Here is a 22,477-nt window from a genome sequence, read left to right as displayed (position 1 = left end):
GACCAATTTTGATGATGTGACTTCAAACTCGATTTTCTCGGGTCAACTGTCAGCGACTTTAGGATCCTTTTGTTGTAGCAGGTCATACACTTTGATGCAAGTATTCACTGACATGTGCCTGATGTACCTCATGTAAACCATAGCCTTTTATCGCCTCTCGCCACCTCACAATTTCTGCAGAATTTCTTCAGGACAAAATGAGAATAAATAAAGTTTATTAATGAAATTCTACCCATTTGTCCAAAATGCCTACCCGATCATACGGTGTAAAAATAACATGCACGAAAACTGTTTGTCCGCTTTGTATGTCAATTACAACTACTGTAGCTGTACTACTCCTACTACTACTACTACTACTTCTACTTCTACTACTTCTATTTCTACTGCTACTATTACTACTACACTACTACTACTGCTACTACTACTACTACTACTACTACTACTACTACTACTACTACTACTACTACTACTTCTACTTCTACTATTACTGCTACTACTACTACTACTTCTACTACTCCAACTACTCCAACTACTACTACTACTACTACTACTACAACGACGACGACGTCGACGACTACTTCTACTACTATGCTACTACTACCACTACTACTACTACCACTACTACTACTACTACTACTACTACTACTACTACTACTACTACTACTACTTCTACTACTTCTACTACTATGCTACTACTACCACTACTACTACTACTACTACTACTACTACTACTACTACTGATACTACTATTATTATGCTGCTGCTGCTACTACTACTACTACACTACTTCTGCTTGTACTACTTTTACTTAAATTGCTACTACAGCTGCTGTATAGTAAACTATTGTTATTAACTTTACCTCTACTACTCTATCCATCACAGAGATCTTGTCCTACGAGTTTGAGGATCTTCTTCCAGACGTGAATTACTCTGTGGAGGTCCGGAGCTTTGCTGCACCTGCAGGGGGTGGACAGATTTCCTTCGGCAGTGCTATCGGAGTTATTGACTCAACAGGTGTGGAGTGGATTCAGCTCACTTTCTTTCAAAAGAGCATTTTTTCTCTCTCTCTCAATCTCTCCAATAAAAAATAGTAGTAATTGTATCAAAGTATTACAGAGGAGAGCAGAATTAAGGGATTCCCATTTAAGGAAACAGAAGAGAAATGAAATTGCACAATTCTTTTTTTTTTTCATATGAACTTGAACAAACTTTTGATAATGCATGTGTTAAATAATGCTATCCTCATCTCAGAGCCATTCCCAGCTGACCGTCTTGTAGTGACCGACTTCAACGAGACTTCTGTCATGGTAACATGGAGGAAAGAAGAGGGCGTCGATTATTTCGCCCTGTATCGTGAAGTGGGCAGAGTGAGTGGTGAAGAGGTTGGTGGTCTGGTCTCGTCATCGTCAAGCATCAGCACCATCCTGTCGTTCACGTACGACAATTTGGTGCCGGGGAGAAACTACGAGTTCAGGGTCAGGAGGAATGATGTGGACCAAACAGTCATTTCGACTACTTTCAGAACATGTGAGTTGAGACAAGATATTACATGTAGGTGTAGCAATTGATACAACTCTCCGGCTTAACTTTTTATCAGGATTGGCTTTTTTGGCTGTGGATGCTGCCCCTCTGGAAATCTGCGTCATCAGTGGGGCAGTCACAATATTTGGCCCATACGACACGTGCATCGTAATTTTCAAGATATTGTCTTGAAATATCAATTTCTTATCTTAGTCAATCAATTTATAAGCAAATTCAGCTCAAGATCTTCTATTAGCCTGTTAAACACCAATTAAAAGCATTAAGAGTCTTCTTTATGGTTTGTATATTTGTTTTACATACTAAATAAAAACTTCCAAAGGTAATTTCAATTTTTATGTATTTTATTGTTTTTGGATTTTGTTTAGGTGTATTTCTTCAATTTTGACAGTTTTTTTTTATATTTTTTCATTGGAAATTGTCACTGACCACTTTCTTACCATAATTAGCATAAAATTGAATAAATCAATCAAACTGGATTTTTTTTAGTTTTGTGACAGAGCATTGAAATGTACATAAAATCACAAAATCGTGTCCATGTGAGGTGACATGCAGTACAAAAATGGGCGTGGCTTTGTAATAGTATGCGTGACTGTCTCATATTTGTTCTCAAAAGTTGTGCGAGACTTGAAAAAAAAAAATTAAACCTCATGACAAGGTCTTGCCAATGACTGTGTGAAATGTTGATGCCCCCCTCCCCCCCCCCCCACCAACCGCCCTTGCAAAATGGTGAGTTAATAAAAGATAGAGAAGTTGCCCGGAAGCATGCATATAACATTCATGATTGTGCAAATGGGTAGATATGTTTGGAGCAAATGGTTTGTAGTAACTGTGAAATACACACACACACACACACACACATGCACGACAATCAACAATATTGTCTTTCAAACCATACGGTGAATAAAGACTACCATTGATATGCATGTTATTGTTGTTTCAGTGCCCACTGCACCATTAGCCATTTCAGCTGATCCGCTGAATGCAGAGGTTATTGAACTCTCCTGGGTGGCTGCACTGAATGATTTTGAGCGGTACGAGATCACCTACTATGAGACAAGTTCTTCTGGCGTCGCCGATGCCAGCAGTGTGGTGGTTGTACTGGGAGATGTCCTCACTTACCAGGTAGATGGCCTCACGGCAGACACTGAGTACACCTTGGAAGTCAGAACCGTCAGCGGCAGTGGGGAGTCCGAGCAGAAGAGTGCTCCACGATCCACCACAGCAACCACAGGTAGCATGAACAAGAGTATTTAACTCCTTCTCTGCTAGGATCCTTGGACTGTATGTACAACACTATTAGCTTTTCTGTGCCAATTGTTACTCACAGGAGAGACAGGGCTATTCAAAGTCATGAAATTCTTCCATTGAGTCGTTTGTATTGCAATTGATTGACAAATTGCCCCACAATGTACATCAACGTAAATGATGAGATAATAAAAGATACTAAGTGAAGTTTGCCAGCAAACATGCTTAACACTTATAAATGTGTGAGTGAGTGAGTATACACAGTACTGGCTGCATGCTATAAGGATTTGAACCAACACTGGCTGTTGGGTGGAAGTTTGGTGGTCTAGTGGATAAGATGCCTGTCCAGAGATGAAGAGGTTGTTGGTTCAAATCCCGCCCGAGTTTGTATGCATGTAATTGTCCCCGCCGAACGAGTTCGAGCAGGGGACTATGAAACGGGCTCCGTACGTGTGTGTGTCCGTCTGTCCGTCTGTCCGTCCGTCCGTCTGTCTGTGCGTCCGTGTGTGATCAAAATGTTCAATTTGCTACTTCTCTGTCATTTATGAGCCAATTTTGATTCTGTTTGCTTTATATGATAGCACTACATGGGAGCTTTGCAACTTCTACACAGAATTTCAGTTGTGACCTTTGACCTATATTGTACATTTTGCTTCAAAATGCTACTCCTTCGTCATTTCTAACCCGATTTCGATTCGGTTGCTTTGTGTGATGGCACTAGGTGAGGGCTTCAAAACTTCTACACAGAATTTTGACCTTTGACCTTTGACCTTGATTTTTTACCTAAATTGTACATTGGCTACAAAATGCTACTCCTTCGCCATTTCTAACCCGATTTCGATTCTGTTTGCTTTATGTGATGGGACTAGGTGAGGGCTTCAAAACTTCCACACAGAATTTTGACCTCTGACTTCTTTGACCTTTTACCTTGTTTTTTGACCTATATTGTACATTGGCTACAAAATGCTACTCCTTCGCCGTTTCTAACCTGATTTCGATTCCGTTTGCTTTATGTGATGGCACTAGGTGAGGGCTTCAAAACTTCTACACAGAATTTTGACCTTTGACTTCTTTGACCTTTGACCTTGATTTTTTTACCTATATTGTACATTTTGCTACAAAATGCTACTCCTTTGCCATTTCTAACCCGATTTCGATTCCGTTTGCTTTATGTGATGGCACTAGGTGAGGGCTTCAAAACTTCTACACAGAATTTTGACCTTTGACTTCTTTGACCTCTGACCTTGATTTTTGACCTATATTGTACATTGGCTACAAAATACTACTCCTTCGCCATTTCTAACCCGATTTCGATTCTGTTTGCTTTATGTGATGGCACTAGGTGAGGGCTTCAAAATTTCTACACAGAATTTTGACCTTTGACTTCTTTGACCTTTGACCTTGATTTTTTACCATATTGTACATTTTGCTACTAAATGCTACTTCCGGCGGGGACATATATTACGCACCGCGTAATTTTTACTTTTCCTTGTTTCTTTTGTCATGGCTACATCTAAAACACTGATCACATGACCACATGTAAAAAACATGAATTTGTCAATTCGTTATCGTAGCAATGACAAGCAGATGGTGGGGGTTTTTTTTCATCCCATTTGCAGCATGAGAATCACTAATAATTGTATAAAATGAATAATATTTCTATATATATATATATATATATATATATATGATATTTATGTAAATATGTATATATATATATTATTTTTTTTTGTACAGCAAAAGCTAAAATTTGCATCTGAAGATTAGAGAAGGAAAATAAAGAAAGAAAATGTCCTACCTGTAATCACTTCATGAAAACATTATTATATAGATTTAGTATTTTAATCACTCTCATCCAACCAATGGCTAATGGGAATTATAATGAGGAGAGAAACTTGTTGAACAAGATCATACATGTAAGAAATGCCACTAAAAATGAGTTCACAATTAGTTTTCATTGTGTCTCTCAATCAAAGAGGCATTTAACATACCTTGAAATGCACCCAACATGTTTGAATGTAATAGTGCTCAAATAGAAGCTCATATTATATGATTATGATTCTCATGCATCTCTAATTTCTTTGTGCCGTAGGTCCAATCATCATGGAAGTCCAATTTGCTCTTGAGACTATCATCGTAATCAGAGTCAGGCTCACTGGTGCTTTTGACGGGTTTGGCTACAGCTACCGCCAGCTTCCTGCGGGTTCAGCATCTGCTTCTAATATTCCAGTACCAGATAGTAATTTGATCACCATACCCAACCTCATGCCAGGAGCCCTATATGAAATCACTCTATCAACGCGGAACGGCTTAGAGTACACAGTGGCTGGAAGTATTGAAGTCAGGACTAGTAAGTTTAAAGTCATGAAGTCATGTCTGCGTACTTCTCAAAACAAGACCCATCGTTCAGATCCTTTTGATATGCAGGTTTATATAGTTTTTCAGTTCCTTAAGATATGCAGTAGTATGAATATTTTTTTAAAGCTTTTGGGATGATAACAATGACTAATTTTGAATGTATCAGATTTATTCAAGGATTATCAGGAGTGACTGACTTTGTACATCCTATTTGAATGTCTTAATTATAAACAATGCATTGATTTATAATTAAATGTTTATGGCTGTCCATACATCCCTTGACTAGGCTGTTAATGTTCAAAGCAAATCCTTCAGACTGTTATGATTCAAAAGTTGAAGTCGAATTCATTTAACATTATCTTTGCTGCAAATACCATAGATATGCATGACCAGTGACATCATGTCGTTATTTGTATGTATTTATTATTTGATGAGTTGGGTTTATAACAAAGGCAGTATTTCAAGTAGAAGTTTAAAATTAACTGTATTGCAGCTGCTCAAAAAGCATAGATTTTAAGTAATATGGTATGCATGCACTATATGAAAGACATTTATGGTACAGACAGTAGGCAAAACCTAAAGAAGGACATGATCGGAGTTAAATCCAGACTATTTATGTGTGCACTCAATATCCAAAATATTATTTGTATTAAGGATTATGTAACCTTGTCAATCTTAATTGTTACAGCACTCATTTGAATGGTATGTTGTGGAACGGAAGTAAAATGTTCATTGACAGATGTATGGTTAATGTACCATCAGTTGTTAGTCTAAAGTCAAGGTGAATTCTCAGAGGAACCATTTATGGTGGTCCCGTATAATTTTTTTTTTTTTTTTGTATTAGTTTTTGTTCAAATTTTGTGTGCTGTTGCTTTTTATACAATGAGGAATTGTTGCTTTTCTGACCATGTTACATTGTACATCTGATTTCCATATGAACTTAAATCATGATACAATTTGCAACATTCCAATGTTTACAGGCCCTTCCGCCCCGACTGAGGTTTCTGTTACCAACGTTGAGGCTACATCCCTTCTGGTTCAGTGGACTGGTCCCTCTGCAGAAGATGTGGAGTTTGCAAGTTTCCAACTCACCTATGAACCTGATGATGGTGCTGTTGACTCACCATTGACTCTTGATACAACAGTCAGATCTGTAGCCCTGACTGGGCTTGAGCCTGCCACTGAATATACCATCACCTTGATAACTGTGTCTGGAGAGGGTAGAAATGAGGAGCTTAGCTCAGAATCCACCCAAACAGTTACTACAGGTATGTTTTAGTCAAAGTCACAATTAAAACTTTGATATTTGTAATGAGGAAAGAAAACTAAACTTTTCTGACTTGGTGTTGAACATTTATATGATCTCTGTACAATATATTAACCTATGGAATTTCCAGCTGTCAACTCTATAGCCTTCATCTTGATCACATGATGGTCGATAAGTGGGTTGTAGACTAGTCACCCTGATCACATGATGGTCGATAAGTGGGTCAGACTAGTCACCCTGATCACATGATGGTCGATAAGTGGGTTGTAGAATAGTCACCTTGATCACATGATGGTCAATAAATGGGTCGTAGACTAGTCACCCTGATCACATGATGGTTGATAAGTGGGTCATAGACAAGTCGCCCTGATCACATGATGGTCGATAAGTAGGTCATAGACTAGTCACCTTGATCACATGAATGTCGATATAAAGTGGGTCATAGACTTTAGGAAAATTGTAGACCCCCTTCCCCCTTGTTTAGAGAAGGTTTATAGGAGGTCCTGATGTAAATTACTTCCGTGTACTCCTCTTTGGAAATATTGAGGTTCTGTGTACAGAGCCACCACCTTAAGTAGATACATGTGGTGCTTAAATGTATTTGCCTCCATTGCTTTATTTTGGCTCCAGTAATTGTTCTCACTGTATTTCTTTAAAGCTGCTGGCACACCTGGAGGCATCAATGTTAAGGAAGTCACCAACACATCGATCCGAATCACCATCAATCAAGTGCAAGGTGTGTCTACTTACATACCGTCAATCACTCCTAACGAGGGAACATCAATGGTCCTCGGTCAGCGGGAATTCTTGTTTGAGGGTCTAGAACCTGGCCAGCTGTACACTTTTGAGGTCACATGGCCTGGGCAGTCAGGAACACCACCGGGTGGTCAGCAGTACACAGGTATGTTCTTGTTCCTTCTGTCTTCTTTGAAGGTGTAATGTGTAGGAGTGGATACAACATTATTGCCGTGAATTATATGCGAGAGTCAAAATGGCATGTGGCGAACAGTGGCCTCATACGCATCCAGATCCAAATGCTGTTTTTTTTCCCCCTGTGTAGTTATGTGGCATTGCTAAATTAATCTAGATGAGTCAGTTGCAAGATAAAACATCAAAGAAGTTGAAGGATGTTGAAAATCAAGTCCCTTTCACTTGAAATACATGTGAATTGCCTGGTCATACTACAAATTGTGCTGTACCAGATCTTTGGCAAGGTCATACTGTAAATCCCATGAATGCAACCTGCATTACAATATGTCCACATGTCCACCACACAGTCCTTGTTTTGTGGAATTGGGAAATTAATGGCTCCATAGGCAGTGTGAGAAGTTGCTCCTCTTATGAAGCTAAAGCAGTTATTGCCTGTTGTACTGTCTGCATGTTGTTGTGCCATGACGTAAATGTATTTTAGGAATACTCATAGTTAAAGTGATTATAGTGTAATGACTGTGGTCGCATTTTTCTGCAGTATCTGCATGCGTAATGCTCTGATCTTAATAATAAAACAAGGAAGTTTTGAGAGATTGAAAAGACTGCTAATTTTTAAAGACCATTTTGTAACTGCACTTCTACAATTGTGCCAAGCATTTTTCCTTAGATTTTTGCTTCAGGAATAATGACTTCTTTGCATGTGTGGTAGTTGAATTTGCCTAAAATCATGCATGTACTGTATCCTCCCTTTGTCTCCACAGTGCCTAATCCCCCAGAGGACCTGACGATCACACGCACAGCAGCCTTTGAATTGGACCTGATGTGGAGCCCACCCTCTATTGGAGGATATGACTCGTTCATCTTAAGCTACAATCAGATCGGCTTTGAGGAAACCACGGAAGTGCCTGTCGCAAGCAGCGATCCCCAAGTTTTTACTCTGACTGACCTTATGCCGAGGACATCTTACCAATTGTCTGTGGTGACGGTTCGCGGCACTTCTGTCAGTGGCCCTGTGGAGACTTCCGGCACCACCGGTATGTTGAAAGACAGACAGGGGTGGAGGCTCCATCCCCCCTTCCCCCCCCCCCCCCCTACACACACACACACACACACGCACTCAGATACATAAGCACACTTTTGACTCTTACACTAAAATACATAAGTGACCCGCGACAACGGTTTCAGGCAAAAGTCGCAAGAGCAAATTCCCTCCTAGGTGGGGTACAAAGATTTTGACCATTATTTTTGTCGATTTAGGTTTTTTGCAGAAATCGAATCTTTGATATGTTTTCTACATCTACACTAAATTTCATAGCATAAGACTAACGATTTCCTATTGAAAATGGAATTTTTAGCACCCTATGTTGGATCGCACTCGTCAGTTTCGAGCTTCTTTCGAACGCCGCGCCAATATCCCCAGCGTTGCTACGGCGCAGGGACTTGCATGCGATTGGCTGGTGCATCGCATACATTTACATAATTCGGCTTTCGGAGACACCAGTTGCAGCGTTTGGGGAATGCTTTGTCCACGCGTGCACGATTACACGCTCCATTGTTCTTGCTATAGTGGTTTATATACGTTCGCTCTGTAGTGCGCTCTCTTCGTTTGGCTTTCTATCCAAACTATTCTACCGCAATGTTCGACAACGGAAGTGAAACAAAAATCATGTAGCATGACATAACCGTGTGAAAAGAAAACTAGATATTCTCAAATTTGTCTACTTGTACATGTAGTAAAAATTATGACAGCAGACTGACTCAATGGAAGGTAGATGAGAGGAAAGGAGCGGTCACATGTGACTAACTATATTCAAATACTACACGTCAAGATCGCACAAAACTAATGAGTCGTGTTTGTTTGTTTGTTTGTTTCAATTTAATTAGCACCACCGAACAAAGGAACATATGCATGTCTTGTAAAAGCAAAACAAACAGGAAACGTGACCCTTGCCAGCACTAGCAATTGTCTGCCTTCAAAAGGGTCGCCAATGATATAGACAAATCAACCACGATGAAAACGCGATTTGTAAATGTGTGGATTCGCCATCGCTCCTGTTACATGCACACGGTCATGGCGTGTGGATGCTATTGCGTAATGCGTGCACCAAATACACTTGTACATGTACACCATACAGCTGTACGTGCAATTATCGTATTCGCCATCTTGAAAGACGTACTGTAAACAAACCCGAGCGAAACGCATTGTTTTTCGGCTCCATACGCTGAGCTCCGAGGAAGGTGCCCGGGAAATTTGACTCTCTCAGTGAGCCAATCAGAAGGCGATGTGGTTGCTAGAGGCGGAGCTTAACATCGATTGGCACCATCGTACGGATGGGTGATTCTCCCCTCGTATCGCCGCTCGGACATTGTCTTTGAGAAAGAGGTGAATCTTCAAAGCCTGTTTTCTCGCAATTTTGACAGGCTAACAACTTAAAAAGCGCATTTTATTTCTCTTTCTATGCCCACTTATGGTGCCGAAGAATACAAGTGTTTTATATCAGTGCAAAGCTTAGGAAATGGACAATGTGATTCAGTCAAAAAATGAATTTTCAAAATTCCTGACTTTTGCCTGAAACCGTTGTCGCCGGTCACATAATTTGTAGGTCACTACCCCAGGACTTCCGAGGGTTCCACCCAAGATTCTTCCAATCAAAGGGGATGGATAAAAGAGCATCGACTTTTGACTAAAAGTTAAAAAAGGAATTAGATAAGAAAAGGGATAGGAAACAAATTTGTTGTTGACTGCCAAACATGGGACACAATGTGCTAATTGTGAATATGAGTGATCAAGTATCAAAATCAGAAATAGTGAGAAAACAAACAGAGAGAGAGAGAGAGAGAGAAAGGGAAAAGATTTTGAGGTGCTACAAGCTGCATATGCAGGAGAACTTAAGTATTATATAGCTGTATATGTCAACTTTACAGATCTTTGCATATATTGCTGAAGTTGAAATGAGTGAAAGGTTAAAAAAAACAACAATAGCTTCTTCTCTTGATGAATATGACAAACTGAACATTACCCTAACCTCTTACTGCCACTTGAAATTTGGAAATAGTGGTACGAACAGCAGAAAGATTTCTTTAACAGCATTTGTATCACATGCCAGTTCAATTGTGTCTCTTAGAACTTGATCTATAAAAACATATGGGCCGTGACGCGAGAAAAGGGCCCTTAGCGCTGCTGTGCGCAAACGCCAGAAAACGGCGCGGAAGTTTGACAAAGCAATACATGCAAAGAAGATCAACTAGCTAAATGCGCGCACATGCATACAGACGCATAAAAAATTGACAGGATTTGGACAAAACATGCTGTTTTGAATGTCGTAAAGGGGTCATTTAGTATTGAAATTTCAGAAAAAGGTTTGCATATCGAAATACGTCAGAGTTCCTTCTACAATGTGGAGGTGAAAACTCATTTTCGGTATTAATGCCCTAAGGGCCCTTTTCTTGCGTCACGGCCCATTCATATATATATATATACATAGTGTGTGTGTCATTGTCTATGCATTACCTGGTCAAACAAGAGATTATGACTCACAGGCTCATCAGCCATGTGTCGAATGGTTTCGTGGAGTCATCAGACAAAAGATACATGACATTTGTTTGTTTCTTTTTTCTTCTTCCAAGGCCGGGCTCCAGAGGGATTCCCAGCACTCACCAATCGCACAACCAGCACCATTTCAATCAGCTGGGGTGTGTCAACAGAGCCGGAGTCAATGGGATACCTCTTACAGATTGGGCCTGTCGGTGGTAGCACCCCTACTATTCTGTCGCAACCCCTAAGTACAAGCAGCTATGACTTTGTCAACCTGGCCTCTGGCACGACTTACCTTATTACACTGGAAATAGTTGGCCTCGGAACATCAGAAGACTTGGAAGTCACCACCCGTAAGTCAGCACAAAGTCAATTTAAAATCACACCAATACTTCCACCATGATATGCTCACACATACAAGATAGCAAAGTTGTGATTAGTGATTCCTTTTATGTTATAAGAAGTAGGGTTTTTATTATATTGCCGAATATGAGCTGTTTTTGTCATTATTAAAGAATATTTTGATACCATGATTCATGATAGTGTATTGATGGTATCGTGTTATTCATAGACACCATAATACCAGTATAACACCAGTATGATTGCGGTCCTTTAGAAGTGTCAGTGATCTTTTTTCTATATGTAAAACCTGGTTGCAGCATACAATATTAACATGAATATTTTTGTCTTCACTGTCTTGCTGTAGTTCCACAGGCACCAGGCATGATCCAAATACTGGACACCACCCAGACGAGAATCTCATTTGTATGGGGTGCTGCAGGAGGCAACTTTGACTACTATGCCGTCTACCTTTACCCGCAAGGAGCAGTTCGGACTCTACTGCAGCAGGTTCAACGAGGGGAGGATCTGTCCATCTCCAGAAATTATCTGTCTCCAGGCACTACATACAACATTCAGATTTATACTGTTGCAGATGAAACATTTAGTGCTGTCAGTGAAACAACTGCCTCCACAGGTAAGGGATGTACTGAAGTGATGCTGTTTTCATCTGTATGATGGATATTGAAATTACAAAGCTGTTTGTTTGAGTCTCCTCATGTTAGTGAAGGCACAAGTTTTTGTTCATTCAGCCATATTTAGACCACCAGGACCTAACAGTATAATCAAAGCAAATTATTAAAAAGGTGAAAAGGACAAGCCTAAAATCCTGCATGTGTATTATGTGGAATATTCATAGTCTGAGATCATTTGAAGTCACTTTGAATTCTTCAGTTTGTCGATGTGGTTCTGTGGGATGTTACTTTCACACACACACACACACACACACACACACACACACACACACCTCCACCACCACCACCACAACCACTATGAATATTCAAGCAGGCAAATTCTTTCACACACACAAACTTTTGCTCAGTTCTTTCTCCATACTTTCATCATCTTGAGCATATTAGAATTTTTTGCAAGATTTAAGTAATTTTTTTATCTGATGTGGTCATAAACTGAATAATCTATTGACATGTGTTTATCTAAGCACAGACATTAAGTGAATACATCAAATATCTTTAGAAAGTATTTTAGCAATTTGTATATTTCAGTTTTCAGCGAGGGATGTTAACTGAAGCACAATATGCTTGTCTTTCTTTTCTTCTCTCTCTGATTTGCATCCGTGCCATTATGTGATTTATGGTTGAAGATGCGGCAGAGATGCTACATTTCATATTGCCGAAAATTTAACCTCTGAAACGTAAAATAAAAAATTGTACTCTTAACACCGAGTCTCATGATCATTATCCTCAGTTTAATCTATAGACCAAGTACTCATCTTTAACAATTCAAAGAACATTTTGAAATTTGATGTTTCTTGCTTATGTCTCTTGATCTTAGGATATCAATGAATCTCTTGCATAGATCTGATAGCAACAAAGATCTATTTATGCATTCACTGGTTCTTGCACTCATTTAAAGAAGTGTGCAAGGGAAGAGAAAGCTAGGGTGCATTTATAAGATTTTTTTTTTTTTTTCTGGCCAGAAACAGTGTTTTGAAACACTGTTTCTCGCCAAACAGTATTTCTAGCAAGAAAAAAAAAAAATCTTACAAACGCTAGCCATAACTTGAAACAGTGTTTTGAAGCACTGTTTTGAAACGCACAAAATAGTGTGTTTCAAAACAGTGTTTTGAAAATCTTATAAACGCAACAGTGATCTCAAACACTGTTTAAATGACGTCACAATGCCTTGCTGAGGAACAAACTGCGGAGAATGAGCTGCGCAATGGCACAGTCTGAGCGAGAGCCCCAACATTCTCGGGGGAAAAAATCTTATAAACGCTGTCCTGACAAAACCATGTTTCAAATCAGTGTTCCGAATCAGTGTTTCAAAACAGTGATTCTCGGCATGCAAAATCTTATAAACGCGGCCAAAGATCATCATGAATGCAAAGATGACAAACATTCTGATGTACACCACAAAGAAGTAATATAGGACTATGACTTTTTTGATCTGTCAGTAGGATCATTCTATCATATTTGTGTTTGAATGTTTTGTTTTATTTTAACTTCTCCCAAACAGATGTATGAGAAATTAACCAAGTTCAGTGATAAGATCATTTGATGACAATAGCATTGTCATAAAAAAAGAATATCATCTATACAACAACATCAAACAATAGCAACTGTGAGAAAAATTGCTATGGCCATTTGAAAGTCAGGACAGCAAGGTTATCAGTATCAACTTTTGAGCAAATGGAAATATGTGATGGAAGTAAATAGAGATGCAATTTTTTCTCTTTTTTTTCTATTGCAATTGAGTTATTTTTTAATATGATTAGCTGACATTATTCCATGGTTGTCTCATTAAAACTCAAAACGCAGATCAGGAGACGATCACCTTCTTGAAGCTCAGTGACACTCAGTTGTCCCTGACGTGGGCGATTGCACCGAATACGACAAATTACCTCCTCCAGTATACCCCATCAGATGGCACACCCGCCTCCCCTGTGGCAACGTTGCAGAATAATCTCATTCTGAACGATCTCACACCTGGGCAGATCTATGAATTTGTGCTCTTCTTGGGCACACCAGAAACTAGCCTCTTCGAAACTGCAGCTGCCACATATGTTCTTGGTGAGATCTCTTTCTGGCCAGGCATTCTTTATGGAAATTAATATGTAATATATGTGATCATATTACAGAATGATGAATCTGTATTCTGAAAATTGTCGAAATTGTACGGAATTACACTGTGTAATACCATATTTGTGTATATAATGTTTAATGAAATTGCTGAAATTTTTGTAATTGTGAAACAGTGCCATACAGATAATAAATCAAGTCAAATCAAATCAAATCAAATCCGTACCATCCTCCAAAAACCTGTTGTCACTTCATGATTGATATAAATCTATACATGTGTTTGTTTGTTTGTTTTATTTGTAGCAGCATTTTTTTACTTGCAAAAAGTGCGGTGAGTTTTTAGATTTTTCCCCTTTCATTTTATTTCTTTATCATGTCATTACACATATTGTTGTTCATTTCGAACCTCTTTAATTTCTGCAGACCCACTAAGCCCAATGGTGAACATAACTGCACTCTCGCCGACAAGCGTCAAAATTAGAATCACGCCACCTGCGCAGGGTGTCCTTGAGAACTACGCATTGCGCGTCGCACCTCGGCAGACCGGCCTTGGGGTCGGCGCGGACGGAACGGGCAACTTTGTCATCGAGAGGGAGGCATGTCCGGAAGTGATCATCTCCGACTTGGTGCCGGGAGGAACGTACGATGTGGAAGTGACAGCCAATACCGGGGAGAGCTCAAGTCCGCTCGTCACGGACACTGTCTCCCTGAGTAAGCCAAAGATGACCTTTGCAATGACCTCAGGTCAACTCTTCAGATCCAGATCTTAATATTGGAAGAATTGTTTGTGGATAACTGGCAGCAATTTACTGTGAAACCAAAAAATTTTGTGTGTGCAAAACTTACAGCAAATTTTTACGAGGAGATTTTACGAGGAGATTTGCCACTTAAAAGTCAAATGCTTACAAATTTTTTTAAACATAATGCAGTGATTGCCAGTGGCATTTTGCTAGAGTTTGCCATGAAAAAGGTCATCGGCTCCAATTCACGAAAGTTTCATGCCATGAATATTTTGGTTTGGCAGAAAGGGTTCAAACTACTCAAGGTGAATAGAAATATGCTCGAGAAGGTTACAAACGTTAAAACAGTGGCCACTTTTATGGATGCAAGTGTCTTTGGCGGATGCTTGATACACACTATGCTGTGTGATTTCAAAATACAATTTGCTCTAAGTTAAGCAATGAGACATATGTGTTTACAGGATTACCCACCAAGATAGAGACGAGTTCTAGATGATGTCAGATGCAGTTTTGTTGTACAATTATTCTCTTTGGTGTAAGTTCTTTTTCCATATTTTTCTCATAAATTCTTATGAGATGCATAGGAATCTTCACCGCACCTATATCCTCAGTCTATAACGGAAAGTTCTGTTAAAACAATAAATTGTCATTTGATTTTTTTCTTGACATTACTGCTGAATGCTAATTGTGGGTGTGGGTGTGTGTGTGTGTTTGTGTGTGTGTGTGGATTAGAATCATTGCAGATCAGTCACAATGCTGAAAGAATTTCGAACACCCATTACTACTTGTATGCATGTAGTATGTGTTGTTTTATGGGATTTTCAAAAGGAAATTGTTAATAACCATCCAAACGTATTATAAAATCATATTTCGGAATTTATAGATGGCGGAAAATTATGTTAACTTTCATTTTTCCATCTGTGTATCTTTGCCTGCCCACTGCCAGTGACGATGATGCCGTCCCAGTTGTATGTGAATTCTCTGACCTCATCCCGCATCGAGGTAGTGTGGGGAGCAACGGATGAGACATTCACCAGATATCTTGTCTCCCTTCTTGTGGGTGCCACTGTCCGCCAGTCTGGGCTAGTTGAGCCAAACGAGGAGCGCAAGATTGCATTCGATAACCTCCCTCCTGCCACTGAATATGCAGTTGTCTTGTTCCTGCAGAGCGACCAGGGCGACCCGAACCCCCGAGATGTTCTCAGCGTCACAACTGGTAAGCAGTTCTGAGAATTATAAGAAATGTCAGCTGTAGTTTTGTAATTCATGTCATAATTTCAACACAAATATCAGAAAATTGAATCAAGTATCCACTGTATATACCAGCTAGATTTGTTTGTTTGTTTGTTTGTTTTTTTAATTGCTATTTACAAACCATCCAGCCTTCTCCCTAGTAACATGTCACCATCGTCATCCTAAATGGTTGGAAAACAATTTTAACAGTACAAGATGTTGAGATACATGAATATGATTAAAGGAGTAGATATTTTGCCACTTACAAAGCCCTGTAGAGTGAGGACATGCAGTATATGAGCCATGCAGTGATAACTAAAAGACATCAATTCTTCTTCTGTCAACACAGATGTGAGACAACTTCGTAGTACTGTAAAAGTGGAAATTTTCGCGATGTTGAAATTTTCGCGCATTTCGCGCAACCAGAAACTAGCGCGAAAATAAAAACACGCGAATATTTTTGCTTGCCATACGTTCCTGTGCGTGATGTCTTGATTCCGCGGAATTAAAAACACGCGAAACTCTTCTGACCCGGCCTAGCGCGAAAAATTAGTCGCGCGAAAATATCCACTTTTACAGTATTATGTGTATACATCAAAAGGGTAACAATATGTACTGATATACACCCTTTACTGCTGCTGAAAACGAATTGATGTATATTAGTTGCTTCTGAGCATTGTGCAAACTGACGCCACAATCAAAGGACCATGGATACCATGAGTTGTCTCACCTCCCTGGTTGCACAGTTGCGCAGCAAAACCATGTACATGTACATTGTGTATCAGTCATTGATTAGACAAAGTTATCTGTAAATTTATGAGCTTTTGGTTTCCATTCTTCTAAGAAGAAAAATGGAATCCTACTGTAACTAATAGTGACATATATTTTCTTTGTTTAATTCTATGTGATGTTCAACCGTTTTTACGAGCTGACATATATGACGCTGATATGAAACTTTTTTTTTCATATTCCTTCTTTGTTCAATTTGTGATATTCAAACATTTTTTGAGCTCTTATATTTTACGCCTATATAAAACTTTCTATACATATTTTTTTCCTGTCATCAGCTCCTGCACCTCCCTCCTCTCTTGTTTTTACGGACGTCTCTGGCCAATATGTTACCATCGGGTGGGCGGCGCCAGTCTCATCCTTTGATGGCTACGAGTTATGTTGGTCTCCCACCAATGATAATCGCTTACTGGCTGCCGGTGATACCGAAGAAATCCTAAATCTCCCTGCCGAGGATGTTGAATACACCATCACCCTCCATACTTACGTCGGAGATGGCAGCAGTAGGGTCCGCAGCGATGGAATCACGCGATTTATCACCCTCAGTACGTTATATGTGCTCTGTGCAATTTGTTATGCCTTCCGATGAAGATTGTCATATGCCACATGGCATGTTGAAGAAATGTATTTTAAGTTGCCAAGGATGTTTCTAGAAGTTGAATTAAAATTTTTCCTGTATTCAGTTCTGAATGTATAAGAATATACTCGATGGATATTCATTGCAGTGTACAATGTGTATGGAGACCTCCCAACCATTCTGAATTTGAAGAAAAGAATCAGAATTTTGACAATTCCCATCTCTTGTTTCAATAGGGGTTGCTTACTTTCATCAATGATTTACTACACACTCCTTTACTCTTTTTTTTTTCCTGCTTTTGAGATAAATTATCCCTATTTCTTTCATTTAGAAAGGTTAGGAGGTCTGTATATGATAGTGTACATTCAAATATTCTTTTTTACATTGCCATCAATAACATCGATTGTTTTCAGTGACAATGTCTAAAAGAATGTTTTGAAAATAGAAAAAAAAAACCTTAAAAAGCACACTCGATCATAACATGTGAGATGAAACAAAATCAGTTGCACCAATAATGTGAATGACATACTGTCACGTACATGTACAATGTATTACTGTAAAAGTGGTTTCTTTCGCGTACAGAAACTTTCGCGGTTTCCATCGGTGCTGACTTTTTTGCTTGTGTTTAAATTCGCGGTCGGTAATGATAGCACTGTAACAAGCGACGAGTTCAAAACATTTTCCTGTGATGTTAAATTCGCGGTTCAACCTCAAAGCGCGAAAAGCGCAAAAATAAAACCACTGCGAAAGAAACCACTTTTACAGTATACAGTGCATGTGTCCTTCACCATTCATTCTTTCATCAAAGTACTAATATTCTGTGTGGCAGCTACATTGTTTGTCTATCAATGACAGCTACAATAATATCATACGATAAAGTGTAATGTTTATGGGGCTACTCTGAAACTGTGAGTGAAGCCATCAGATCTTTCTAACTAAATGCTTTAATTTCAAAGGTGATGGACTGGAAGGAGAACTGACCGTCACAGACTACACTGCAACAACGATAACTGTGACCTGGACTGCAGTTACGAGTACTTCCTTCACTACCTACCGCCTGCAGGCCCAGCCAAATATTGCTGGGTCCATAGGGCCGACACAATTCTTCTCCCCCACGTCCCCAAGAGAGTATACTTTTACTCAGCTGATTCCTGGGGTGAGGTACACCATCAGCAACAGCCTCCAGGGAGCAAATCCAGCTGTCATAAGAACCATTCAACAACGAACAGGTAGGTCCAGTAATTGAATTGAATTGGATTGAATTGGATTGGATTGGATTAGATTTGATTAGATTGAGTTGAGTTGGGTTGGGTTGAATTGAATTGAATTGAATTGAATTGAATTGAATTGAATTGAATTGAATTGAATTGAATTGAATTAAGTTGAATTGAAATAGTTCATTAATTTAAAAAAAAAAACAACAACCAAAAACATATACAGTAAAGCATGGCAGCCAACAGGCTGAATTGCTGTTTCTACGTCACAATGAGTTAAAAATTACACTGAATTACACACTGAAAACTCTGAGATATATATATCCAACAGTTGATTTAACCCATATAAAGTACATACCACAATAAAGGATTTGTGTTTGGTTTTCATGCTTCAGAGACAGCCTAATTCCTAAAAAGCAATTCAAAACTTTGAGACTTGACAACGTGCAGATTTATCCACCATGAACAGTAAAGTCATTAAAATTGGTGAAAATTGCTCTTTAAAATGCAAAGGGATGTCACACGAAATATTCATTTCTGGTGTCATGCTCTCTAAATTTTGCAGAACCAAGCCCCGTCACCGGACTACAAACCGTGGCTGTCACATCCCAGACGATCACTGTCACGTGGCAGAGTGCATCCGGCACGCCATTTTTCGATGATTATGTGGTCACCTACGCTCTGGCCGCTCAACCAGACCAGCTGCAGATCTCCAACCGGATCCCAAGTGATGGCGCCCGGACTGAGGTCATCGACGGACTTCTCCCAGATACCGAGTATGTGATAAATGTGTACACAACGAGTGGGAGTGGAGACGATGAAACAACGAGCGCCATAGTGTCCATACAAGCTACCACCAGTGAGTCAAACCAGGCAGTCACACATAGCCTACCGAGATTGCTTAATTTGAAATGGTATTGTGATCAAGCAAACTCCAATCAAATTTGTAATTAAGCAATTTTGCATTGTGAATGGAAACTGGAATTGCAGAGGGTGATTTGAAAGTTAGTTACGGTTAAGTTTCAAATCACGGTCCGGAGGTGTTTTTCAATCACCTTTCGCCAGAATTAAGCAACAAAGCTAGCGTGTGGACATAACTTAACTACAATTATGTTTTAGGGGGTAGAGATTATGGTGACCTTCCAATCATTCCCAAAGAAAGAAGGCTCAAGAGTGATTGACATGATCTTGGCAAGAAGCCACACCTCCCCTCCTTGCTCTGAAAAATCAAAATAACAGATGCCGCAAAGCTTCTTCCCGCAGCATGAACGGACGGCGATTTGAAACTTAATTGCAAACAAGTTTGTAATCATGTTTCAAATTAAGCAACACAGTATGTGTAAAAAGTTCCAAAGGGACGAAGGAATATACAAGCATACATGTAACTTCACAAGAGGCACATGCCAAATTGATGAGGATGAAGTGTGGGCTGCAGTGCACAAAATCATGTCACAGGCCTCATCGTTAAATATTCATTCTTTTTGTGGGTGTAGGCTTACCATATGAGACCTGCTTACTCTGAGAGAACAAAAAAATGGTTCAGTCAAGTTGAAATCAATAGAACTGTTTGCTGTATTTGTCTTTGACAAGTTTCAAGTTTCTTTGTAATGAATGAGTGATTGCTAAGTCATGTGAGATGTGTTCCCATCAATAAGATCACCATCCATTATTAAATGAGATGTAAATGCTGAAATTTTGCAGGTGCTCTACCAGACTGCTCAATTCAAGTGACTGAGTCAACCTCCAGCACTGTAACGGTTCAGTGGGGGTCGTGTCCCGGGGTCGATCCATACGTGCTCACTGTGGACCCCATCGACAGCCAGCCAACGTCTATCCCAGCCACTGAGGAACAGGAGTACACCTTCCAATTTCTCAGTCCGGGACAGAGGTACACGGTTCAAATTGCTTCCACGGGCCAGTCTCCATATGATACGGACACCATCTACACAGGTGTGTTTCAATAATGACTGCAGTATCTTAAAGGCATTATTCACCATTTGCAGATGAAAACAAAACCCCAGCTTTTAGTGCTTCAAAATAGTTCTAAAATGTTAGTTAGGGATAGAAAACAAAATTTGAAAATGTTAATCAGTGTAAACATTGTTAAGTATTCTTAGATATATATACAAAATGTAAGCAATAGTTATAATAAAATTGTATCTAGAATAAACTGTAGTTTTGGTTTATTGAGAGAAATTGTGATTTCTCCTAATATTTTAGTCTTTATTGCAAAATTGTAACATTTTTAATGGTAGGATGTTTTGTGAGGCAACTGACCTACATATACGCATAAATGTTATAATTATCACATTGATTAATTAACTCAATCAATTTAAAAAAAAAAAAAATCACTGCTGCCAATGGTAAACAATGCCTTTAACTCTGAAAATAGAGATTGACTCCTGCATGAATCCTTACTTCCAAACTTATTCTCCTGCCTTACTGTGATCTTAAGTACATCTGTAAAGGGGTGGGGGGATCTTTCATGCTTCCTGCACAATTTTGATGCCACAATTCCTTGGATCAGATGACTGGTACAGGTATCTGAAGTGACCATTAAAATCTTCATATAATCTATTTGCTTCTGTGTTATCTTATAAGCACACAATGCTTATTAACCCAATGGGGATGAACTGATTTTGCTATAACAGGCATTTTCCATAGAAACCTGCCTGAGTATACTTTGGACTAGAGCTTCAGCAGGTTAAGCAAAAAACCATAACCATTATCAACAGTTATCATACTTGTTACCACATTTGTTTTTACCATTGTTAGGAACATCCTTTTTTTATGGCAATTTGCTCAACACTTATTGTGTGCAGGCAACACAGAGTTACCAATTTGCCTTACTTTCCAAACTTGTATAATGATTCATACTTTTTTTTTTTTAATGTGTCCAATTTTTCCTTAAATTTCCATTGATGTAATTCTCTGATTTTTCTGTTTTTATACAGAACATCATGATGTCATGATTGATTTTTCCCTTTGAACTATAAACATAATTGTGCAGGTTTAAGCCAGCAAGCAGGCTGATGTGCCAAAAGATGCACTTATCAAACTTCAGGTTAACATCCATCCACGTTCTTTGAATCTTCCTGAACAGATCCAAATCCTCCCACACAGCTTGTAGAAGCTGAAATCACATCATCCACCATCCAAGTGCGATGGACCGTTCCGGTCGGCGGGTATGAAGTATTTGAAGTGCAGCTCGACAATGAAGTGGTGGGCACTGTGCGACAAGATGAAATACCAGCTGGCGGTCAGCCCTCCTTCACGTTTGACAAACTCCGCCCTGGAGTTGCCTACACAGTCACAGTCACCAATATTGTTGGTACCGGAAGACTGGAGAAGAGGAGTACAGATCTGGAGCAAGAGTTTACGACTGGTATGGGTATTTCTCCTCCCAGGTTATTGTAAAACAGAAATTTTCTCAAATTTTTGCGTGGAGCCAAGATTTTCAGAAAGCAAAACGCACACAAAATTTTTTTGTCTACACAATGCAATGAATACCAGTGTCAATTTGCAAAAGTTTCATGCTGTGAGTGTTCCAGGTTTTACTGTATTTTGATTATTTAGTGCTATATGAGATATATTTTGTAGTTGATTCAAACTCAGCCCTTTGAGCACTCAGACTGAGTGGTAAAAGGTAATATAAATAGTTAGTACCCCCTATTAATATTATCATTGTCATTATTATTATTATGTTGTTATTAGTATTATCATTATTATCATCATCATCATCACCATTATTATTATTAGTAGTAGTAGTATACTTATTATTATTATTATTATTATTGTTATTATCATTATTGTCATTATCATCATTATCATTATTATTATAAAAACTACTCTCTATGGCTAAACGACCATTCAGAAAACACTGTCTGCAAGGGAAAGGAGTAAATGTTAGCTGAAAGAGTCTGACCCAGTCTGTAGGATGATTGTGACA

General features: G+C 39.1%; 1 protein-coding gene across 1 annotated transcript in view; it reads left to right on the top strand.

Moving 5' to 3' along the window:
* LOC140228924 (uncharacterized) overlaps window positions 1–22,477 on the top strand; it is a 160,034-nt gene that overhangs the window by 17,647 nt on the left and 119,910 nt on the right. The window contains exons 11-27 of the mRNA XM_072309190.1: window positions 883–1,014; window positions 1,252–1,527; window positions 2,483–2,773; window positions 4,880–5,137; window positions 6,126–6,413; window positions 7,071–7,313; window positions 8,104–8,376; window positions 10,970–11,230; window positions 11,584–11,853; window positions 13,715–13,966; window positions 14,399–14,686; window positions 15,662–15,931; window positions 17,016–17,282; window positions 18,271–18,543; window positions 19,094–19,387; window positions 20,230–20,478; window positions 21,632–21,913. Coding sequence (XP_072165291.1) covers window positions 883–1,014; window positions 1,252–1,527; window positions 2,483–2,773; window positions 4,880–5,137; window positions 6,126–6,413; window positions 7,071–7,313; window positions 8,104–8,376; window positions 10,970–11,230; window positions 11,584–11,853; window positions 13,715–13,966; window positions 14,399–14,686; window positions 15,662–15,931; window positions 17,016–17,282; window positions 18,271–18,543; window positions 19,094–19,387; window positions 20,230–20,478; window positions 21,632–21,913 — 4,467 coding nt within the window. The remainder of the gene's footprint in view (window positions 1–882; window positions 1,015–1,251; window positions 1,528–2,482; window positions 2,774–4,879; window positions 5,138–6,125; window positions 6,414–7,070; window positions 7,314–8,103; window positions 8,377–10,969; window positions 11,231–11,583; window positions 11,854–13,714; window positions 13,967–14,398; window positions 14,687–15,661; window positions 15,932–17,015; window positions 17,283–18,270; window positions 18,544–19,093; window positions 19,388–20,229; window positions 20,479–21,631; window positions 21,914–22,477) is intronic.

This window comes from Diadema setosum, chromosome 5, assembly GCF_964275005.1.
Source record: "Diadema setosum chromosome 5, eeDiaSeto1, whole genome shotgun sequence".
Lineage (NCBI taxonomy): Eukaryota > Metazoa > Echinodermata > Echinoidea > Diadematoida > Diadematidae > Diadema > Diadema setosum.
The sequence above is the reverse complement of the archived record's forward strand: the minus strand, read 5'-3'. Positions and strand labels throughout refer to the sequence as shown.